This window comes from Triticum aestivum, chromosome 3D (assembly GCF_018294505.1).
Source record: "Triticum aestivum cultivar Chinese Spring chromosome 3D, IWGSC CS RefSeq v2.1, whole genome shotgun sequence".
NCBI lineage: Eukaryota > Viridiplantae > Streptophyta > Magnoliopsida > Poales > Poaceae > Triticum > Triticum aestivum.
The window spans coordinates 118,051,545-118,060,606 of record NC_057802.1 but is presented as its reverse complement, the minus strand read 5'-3'; the positions used below and the strand labels follow the sequence as shown (position 1 = coordinate 118,060,606).

Here is a 9,062-nt window from a genome sequence, read left to right as displayed (position 1 = left end):
ACATTAACATAGCACAAGGATACCCGGACCTTATCCAAAATATGACTTTTTTTAATCGGTGAGGGCATATACACACACAGAGAATCACACATACACACACAGAGAGACATGACTTTTTTAATCGGCGAGGGCATAAGCAATAGAGCAGAGGGCACATGCTATAAGTGGGAAAAGAAAAAGAAGTCATTTCGATGAAGCCTTTATTTTTACTATGCTATTAGGCTAGCTTAGGCATGCTCACCCCTCCCCTACTACTGTACCCGTGAACCTTGAGGAGAGGCATATACAAACCAAGGGACAACACAGGAGTAGGAAAGAGAGGAGAGGAGGGGAGAGGAAAGGAGAAGGCTGTTGTCAGAGCCAGACTAGAGGAGAGGACAGGAGAGAGAGGAGAGGAGAGGAGAGGAGAGGAGAGGAGAGGAGAGGAAGACGCGGCCGGGGACACGAAATGGCGTCTCTCCTGCTCGCCGGTGGTGCAGCAGGTGCACGCCGCTCGGAATTCATGGTGGCCGGACTCCGGGCATTTGCAGGGGCATTTTCTCAATCAAGTTCCCGGGTAATCTGGCCCATATTCTGCTTCTTTTTCCATGAGATCGGGTTTAGGGTTCTTATAAATCAAGAAAAGGAGAGAGAAAAAGTTAGCTCGTTCTCTGAGAGTATTTTCTCCTCATATTTCATCTTTACTTTTCCATAAGAAGATGGGGTTTAGAAGAGGTTTCTGTCTACAAAAAGAAAAGAAAAAAAGAAGAAAATTTGTCCATCTTGGTTTCTTGGTTTCTCGTTCTTGAAAGATTGGCTATTTGGTTTTTGAAATTTACCTTTAGGCCCCCTTTTACAAGGATCATATTCTCCACGAGATTTGATCTATTTTTACATGAGTTGGGGTTTAGAAGAGGTTTATTTCTACAAAAAAGGAAAAAAGTAGGAAGATTTTTTTCCCTTTTCAGTTTCATCATTGAGACGGAGGAATTGGATAGAAATATTTGGTTTTTTTCGATTCTCGTTTTCAGTTCATCGTTGACATAGATCTTTACGAGATAGACCATCCTCCGTTTTCCGTGGGATACAGGAACCAGATAGGCCATCCTTCGTTTTTCGTGAGGGTATTTCTTCCAATTTAGTTTTCCATAGGTAGGGCCGTAGGGGTTCTGTCTTTCTACAGAACCTAATATAAGAAAAGTTGGTCCTTTTCAGTTCATCCTCACGAAAGACTGGTCATTTGGTTGTAAAATTTTATTGTTTAGTTCTCTTTCATATAGATCATATTGATCTCTACGAGATTTCATCTCCTGTGCCCACTTTTTCCTCAGATGGATGATGTGAACCAATCTCCAAGAGTAGGAATAAACACAAATGTGGAGCATCCTACTGTCACAAGCATCAAGGTACTCCTGAATCCTTTTTAAACTGCTTTCGTATTCTTTCTTCTAGAAAGCTGAAACACTGAAACTGTTGATTTTCCTGTATGTTCCCTTACAATCAAAGTATTGTTCTCCAAACATTATGTGTGAAATGGTAGGAGCTTTTGCACACATTCAAACCCCTCACGTAGGGGTTCAGAAGAGTTGTCTTTCTACAGAACCTAAAATATAAGAAAAGTTGGTCCTTTTCAGTTCATCCTCACGAAAGACTGGTCATTTGGTTGTAAAATTTTATTGTTTAGTTCTCCTTTCATATAGATCATATTGATCTCTACGAGATTTCATCTCCTGTGCCCACTTTTTCCTCAGCTGGATGATGTGAACCAGTCTCCAAGAGGAGGAATAAACACAAATGTGGAGCAACCTACTGTCACAAGCATCAAGGTACTCCTGAATCCTTTTTAAACTGCTTTCGTATTCTTTCTTCTAGAAAGCTGAAACACTGAAACTGTTGATTTTCCTGCATGTTCCCTTACAATCAAAGTATTGTTCTCCAAACATTATGTGTGAAATGGTAGGAGCTTTTGCCCACATTCAAACCCCTCACGTAGGGGTTCAGAAGAGTTGTCTTTCTACAGAACCTAAAATATAAGAAAAGTTGGTCCTTTTCAGTTCATCCTCACGAAAGACTGGTCATTTGGTTGTAAAATTTTATTGTTTAGTTCTCCTTTCATATAGATCATATTGATCTCTACGAGATTTCATCTCCTGTGCCCACTTTTTCCTCAGCTGGATGATGTGAACCAGTCTCCAAGAGGAGGAATAAACACAAATGTGGAGCAACCTACTGTCACAAGCATCAAGGTACTCCTGAATCCTTTTTAAACTGCTTTCGTATTCTTTCTTCTAGAAAGCTGAAACACTGAAACTGTTGATTTTCCTGCATGTTCCCTACAATCAAAGTATTGTTCTCCAAACATTATGTGTGAAATGGTAGGAGCTTTTGCACACATTCAAACCCCTCACGTAGGGGTTCAGAAGAGTTGTCTTTCTACAGAACCTAAAATATAAGAAAAGTTGGTCCTTTTCAGTTCATCCTCACGAAAGACTGGTCATTTGGTTGTAAAATTTTATTGTTTAGTTCTCCTTTCATATAGATCATATTGATCTCTACGAGATTTCATCTCCTGTGCCCACTTTTTCCTCAGCTGGATGATGTGAACCAGTCTCCAAGAGGAGGAATAAACACAAATGTGGAGCAACCTACTGTCACAAGCATCAAGGTACTCCTCAATCCTTTTTAAACTGCTTTCGTATTCTTTCTTCTAGAAAGCTGAAACACTGAAACTGTTGATTTTCCTGCATGTTCCCTTACAATCAAAGTATTGTTCTCCAAACATTATGTGTGAAATGGTAGGAGCTTTTGCACACATTCAAACCCCTCACGTAGGGGTTCAGAAGAGTTGTCTTTCTACAGAACCTAAAATATAAGAAAAGTTGGTCCTTTTCAGTTCATCCTCACGAAAGACTGGTCATTTGGTTGTAAAATTTTATTGTTTAGTTCTCCTTTCATATAGATCATATTGATCTCTACGAGATTTCATCTCATGTGCCCACTTTTTCCTCAGCTGGATGATGTGAACCAGTCTCCAAGAGGAGGAATAAACACAAATGTGGAGCAACCTACTGTCACAAGCATCAAGGTACTCCTCAATCCTTTTTGAACTGCTTTCGTATTCTTTCGTCTAGGAAGCTGAAACACTGAAACTGTTGATTTGCCTGCATGTTCCCTTGCAACCAAAGTATTGTTCTCCAAAAATTATGTGTGAAATGCTAGGAGCTTTTTCATATATTCAAACCCCTCGTGCCTTCTGCTTCAGTTTTGTGTAACACTCTTCTATTGGTTCTCAGTTGCTACCTGTTGTTTCTTACTCTTGTGCTCTTCCTCATCGGCTCAAAAGTTTGCCCTGATTCATGCAGGAAAGCATGGGGAACTCACAGAGAGCTTCCACTCCACACCCATCAGATCTGCTTAAATTTACAAAGCTTAAAACTGATACGGAAACAAATCCTTTCTCAATCGGGTTTGGCAATGCTGCTTCGGGCGACGTGCAAAAGTTTCTGGATATATTGCATGCTGACGAGGAGTTCTACAAGGAGAGTATCGAGGAGAATGTACTCAAGGAGATGTATTTCAGTGTGGTGAGGCCTGCACTTATTCCCAGATGTCTGATTTTCCCCTATGAAATTGGGAATAAACATGCTCCGGGTCTGCATGAGGCCTACAAAACGATCACCAAACGAGAGGAGCCACTCTACATTAGCTCTCGGGATCTCATGATCACCTTGAGCTCTATGGCAAACGAGCACTGGGTTCATTTACTGAACTTCTTCAGTGACCAGCGTGTTCTTGTCATTGAAGATTGGTGTAACTCGTACGGAACATTGTTCGGAGCTGGGCGCTACGATCATGGCTTCAACTGCGCCCCCACCGGTGAAATGTGCTTTAAGGGCGAGTGTGATGCATCAGTGAAGGGTGGAATGGCAAGAATCTGTTGTATCATTTGGAGAGGAAACCAAATTGTTGCTTGCCAAGTCCTTACTGATATTCCTTGTCAGGTTAAAAAAGATGACCGGAAGGGCAAATCTGCCTCAGCCAGGGCTGAAGCACTCGCTATGTTCTATTTATTGAAATTGGCTATTTCATTGGGAATTGACAAGTTGCAAGTCAGCACTGACAATCGCACGGTAGATGAGGTGCTGCGAGGAACCCATGAAATCTCTGAGGAAAATGACTGCAAGAGGATTTATGAAGTATTGAGGTCTCTAAAACGATGCTTCAATATTTTGATCTCTAGGTGGGAACCTAGATGCAACTTATCTTTTGTCGATCAGATGATACAACAATTTGATTAGGGGAGCACTCCAGACCACGTAAGCTTTGTAAAAGTTCAAGCTTTACTCGGGAAATGGTCCCATTCTCTCGATGGCTACCCTGTGTTCAGTGTCAAGCAAAGGAAAAAATGCCATTTGATCAAACACTTAAGTACGGTTCTAGTCTCTCAAACTCATATGTATTGCACTTCTGAAAAGTAATTATGTTTCTACATTTGCTTGTTGTATGTTGTTACTTAATTTTTGATGCATCTTTGTTTAATAGATGACAGGGCGGCATCTCTTGAAAGGATTGAGGAAATGTGCTATCTGGAAGTTGATGAAGGCAGCAAATTGGACACCATCTGTCACATGACTGTGGCACTTCACCCAAAGGAGTTTTTCATCGCTGTTCATGAGCTTGGTTCCACGTATGATCTCGTTGATCGTCTGAAAGAGATATATGAGGACTGTGATGTTGCGGTGACACCATTTGATGAGTACTCAGTGATCTCTTTTTCACTGGCTCATAGGCCAGATGGTATGCAGTCACAAAACCCTTTGACAATAATCTTTGATCGTACTGTTCCAGCAGAGGCCATCAATCAAGGTGCTCTTAATGTGCTGCTCTATAAACCTGATGGGCGTCAAAATCAGAACATCCCAGAATATAGCCCCATCAGCTTTGCGTCACTTCACAAAGGTAAGGGACCCTTTTTTTTCCTATAATTAAGTAAAGTATAGCCATAACCTTGAGTAGAATAGTAGAGTCTTTTGTAGGGCAACATCGAAAACATCATATTAGGGGCTGGGGTTCAAGTTACTTATGAACGTTGAATAGATCAGTTGTCTTAAGTTTGGACTCCTTGTTCTGATCAACTAGCACCGAGTAACATATTAAGTTGCTTTTTCTTGTAAGAAATAAAATAATGCTTGCATATTGACCCCTAAATTTATACTATCATGTGTAAATATAGTTTGTAAAAACTTCGGAAGCAGTCTGATATAGGAAGTGGAACTTATTAGCATAAAGAACACGTGCCGATTTAAAAAAAAACTCTAATCGGCTTGCACTACCAGAAAAGGCTTCTCATAGCAGCAATCACACAGGGAACTAACAACTGGGTATGTTAAAATTCCATTGCACTAGATCTCTTATTCAGTTTGGGTAGATATTACCTATTTTGGTTATGTGGATCGACCATGGATATATCCTAATGGCTCTTGACAGCTTAATTCATGTCAATAAAGTGTTCCGAAGAACTTTTAAGATTTCATGGAATACCTCTCTCATCTGTGATGAGATCTTTTTAAGTCTTTCTATGCATGCTATAGGCATCATAAATGCTTGCACATGATCAATATGTGATTATCTTGTATAACAGGGTGTGCAGTTATTCCTGGGTTAAATAAAGCTGCTCATAGCGGCACATTGCTCAATACAAAGAGGCTTGATGATGATACAGAGAATCTTGCTCGTGAGTTCCTCCTTCACCTTTCTTATAGTTGTCTAGGTCTATAGATAAAAAACAATAACTACCTAAAACGGTCGTGTATTGTTCAATCATTTCTTTATGCAATGTGTGTAAGCATTGCATGTGAAATATGGCATATTTGTACAGGAGTATATACTTATCAGTTCGTAAGTAAATCTAGTGCTATATTAAGGATGTTTGATGAATCAGTAAACAGCAAAGAATGTTTGATGAATCAGTAAACAGCAAAGAATGTTTGATGAATTGACATAATTTATTGCGGTGTGGAAGTCATTTTTTTCCCTAGATTCCACCGATATTTTGATGTAGCCAATTCAACTGTTGATCCCAAGAAAGATAGGTTTCTCTATAATGTATGTCCTTTCAGAGCGAATTTGCTGTTTAGAAGCCTTGTGCATTCTGCTGCATTTGATCTCATATTCTATAAATATGATAATCAAATATTCTATAAACAAAGGTACATTTTAGGAATACCGAATTATATGAAATTATACTCACGAAAAATTTCAATCCTTCAATGGTTCTACTACTATGTTACAATTTAATGTCAACATATCTTGTAACCGTTGGGGATTATCTTTAACAGATGAGCGTGCGCCGTCATACTTGAAGGACAGCATTATGCAGGCTCGAATGGACAAGAATCTCACAGAGGCGCAGCTTGCAGCGGTATGTACCTAATACTTCACTGCCAACCTGAAATCTGTAGCATTTTTGCCTCTATTTCACAAGACATATTGTTTGACCACCAGTTGATCGAGGTTCCCCCGCACGTCATCAAGGAGTATGAGTCAGGCAAGGCTACGCCAGACCAACAGATCATCAGCAAGCTGGAAACGGCTCTGGTACGAAGCTACCACGGGAGTGAAGCCGGCGTACATCTGACATGAGTCCAGGTAAATGTAGCTATCTGACTGATTTTTTTGCCTGTTCTAGGCATTGATTTTGATCAGGCAAATTACAACTCATGTTATTCATATTTTATTTTCTAAACTGCTACATGTGACTGTACAAAAAAATTATCATTCTCTTAGCAAACAGACTGCATTCTCGTACAAAATCATCAAATTTATGTAAATGCTTACTCGTCAAATATGTTTTTTTTTTCTTTCTAGAATACCCCACACTTCAAATCATCAAATAATGATTATCAAGAAATTCTCATCTAAAAAAATTGGAATACACAGAAATATTATGGTGTATCGTTTCTCATTTCAATTATCTTGGGATATTAAACAATCATGTTGCACTCCACGCTGCACCAAATATTCATTGTCCAAAATTTACGAGGTTTGTGTATCATCTCTCATTTTTTATAGAACTTCGTATGCTGCCTTTTCTACTTGGAATTGTACTGCTACAAAAGCTGCACAATATGAATAGGAAATTACATGTATAACTCTGAACTCTTTATGGTTGGGTGTTTATCCACTAGGATTAGGAGGGGTGATCACATCCACTGGAGTTTGATCCAAGTCATTTGTTTCTGAATTGTGCAAGCCATGTCTTGAAATAAAACAATCTCATTTGATGTACTTAGATTCCAGTGCTATATTAAGGATGGATGTTGATACTCTTGCCTTATATTTGTGGCTATGTAAATTGAAAAATTGAGTTATTGACATTATACCTTTGCATTTTGCGTATTTTTTTTCTTCATAACTACACAATGTAATAGATGTACTTCACGTATGCTGCTGCCATTACTCATCAGAAGTTTGATATATGTAGGTTGATGGCGCTGAGAAATGAACTGAAGGTCCAGGGTGTTGGTTTTTGCCACATTTGTTCGGCATTGAGTTGTATGGGCGACTTTGTGTTGGTGAGATCACACTAAGTGCACTATTTATCCTCAGCTTCTCCTTACCATGTATGCGCGCTTACCACATGAGCAGCAGCCACATTGGTCTACTTTTGCCGTGGATGGTGTCTGGCTATCTACTTGTTGTGACTTAACTGAAGTTAATTTTCTGAACTTCTCGTGATCATCTGAATTACATCCCAGTGAAACAAACAATGTGCACTGATTAATTTAATGTGTACCTTTACCCTTTTGTGCATGAAGCTTGTGGACATGCTTTGATTTGCCTAACTAGGCTATAGATTGTGCTGTCATGTATGCTACTATTATGACTTGCCACCATTTTCGTATCATGCTATATAGGACGGCCGTTTGAGGTGCCCAGGCGGAGCGCTTCGCTGATTCAATTCCGGAACAGGAGCGCTTCCGCGGCGGACGGGTTAGAAGTTCCCTGTGAAAAAAACTTGTTCTATGTGACGTTCTCTGTACAGCCTACAATCGTAGTTAGAAGTTCCCTGTGAGAAAAACTCGTTCTCTGTGAAAACAAAAGCCCTGCTCGCTGCGCATCGGCGGCACCACGTCACTCCTATACCCGAAGCAGCAGTAGGCCTCCGCGGCCTCCGCGGCCTCCACGGACCCACGTCCCCGAGCCACCGGGTCTTTCTTGCACACAACCTCGTCACTCCGCTGTTGCTACTGAATTCGTCTGTGGATCTGGTGTGTTCTTCGTGGTTCAGTTTATCTTACTGAAAATCCTATACGCCGCTCGCTGCGTCGTAATGTCGATGCTTCGCACAGGGGCTTCCCGAGCGAACGATGCAGGGGGCCCGCCCAACTTCTAGCGATGCTTTTTTCTTCTTCTGTTCTTTTTTAGTTATTTCTGTTCCTTATTTCTTTTCTTCTTTTTTTTGTTTTTATATTTGTTTTCTTTTCTTTGGTTTGTTATTTCATTTTATTTTTCTTTTCTCCTTTTTTTTAAATATTCAAATTCTGTTTGTGTTTCCATAAAATGTTTAGTTTTCAAAAAAATGTTCTCAAAATTCAAAAATTGTTCTCGTTACACAAAAAAGTTCAAAACTTTCGAAATTCATATAATGTACCCGATTTCAAATTTTTTGTTCACGTTTTCGAAAAATGTTCGCGCTTCCAAATTTGTTCAGGATTTTTCAAATTTGTTCTCCGTTTCAAAATTTGTTCTCAATATTCAATAAATGTTCTTGCTTTAAGAAATTGTTCACGCTTTCAAATTTGTTCTCCGTTTCAAAATTTGTTCTCAAGATTCAAAAAAAATGTTCATTCTTTAAACAATTGTCTGCGCTTCCAAATTTGTTCTTCGTTTCAAAATTTGTACTCAAGATTAAAAAATATTCATGTTCAAATTTTGTTCTCGATTTCAAATTTTTGTTCTCTAAATTAAAAAAAATTGGGTTTCTAAATCACAATTTCGAAAAATGTTCTCTTTTTCAATTTTGTTCCGTTTTTCACAATTGTTTGAGGTTCCCAGAAATGTTCGTGTTTTCAGAAAATGTT

At 39.3% G+C, this 9,062-nt stretch overlaps 1 protein-coding gene across 2 annotated transcripts; it reads left to right on the top strand.

Moving 5' to 3' along the window:
* Positions 1 to 301: 301 nt before the first annotated feature.
* Positions 302 to 7,916, top strand: LOC123077783 (multiprotein-bridging factor 1c). Of its 2 annotated transcripts, XM_044500108.1 has the most exons (8): positions 302 to 556; positions 1,311 to 1,385; positions 1,731 to 1,805; positions 2,151 to 2,225; positions 2,570 to 2,644; positions 2,990 to 3,064; positions 3,342 to 4,407; positions 4,522 to 4,742. In XM_044500108.1, exons 1-7 carry the CDS (start codon positions 449 to 451, stop codon positions 4,275 to 4,277), a joined length of 1,419 nt encoding a protein of 472 aa, XP_044356043.1. In that variant the 5' UTR covers positions 302 to 448; the 3' UTR covers positions 4,278 to 4,407; positions 4,522 to 4,742. The 2 variants fall into 2 exon arrangements, with proteins under 2 accessions (XP_044356043.1, XP_044356044.1); XM_044500109.1 differs by lacking the exons at positions 302 to 556; positions 1,311 to 1,385; positions 1,731 to 1,805; ... (1 more) ...; positions 2,570 to 2,644; positions 2,990 to 3,064 and adding exons at positions 5,621 to 5,713; positions 6,318 to 6,400; positions 6,484 to 6,627; positions 7,463 to 7,916 and having other exon boundaries at positions 4,179 to 4,407; positions 4,522 to 4,938.
* Positions 7,917 to 9,062: the final 1,146 nt, after the last annotated feature.

Bases quoted from the DNA above. Each gene is read 5' to 3' on its own strand.
- LOC123077783 (XM_044500108.1), top strand. From the start codon at position 449: ATGGCGTCTCTCCTGCTCGCCGGTGGTGCAGCAGGTGCACGCCGCTCG. The intron at 1,806-2,150 runs GTACTCCTGAAT...CTTTTTCCTCAG, and splicing joins CTACTGTCACAAGCATCAAG to CTGGATGATGTGAACCAGTC. The intron at 2,645-2,989 runs GTACTCCTCAAT...CTTTTTCCTCAG, and splicing joins CTACTGTCACAAGCATCAAG to CTGGATGATGTGAACCAGTC.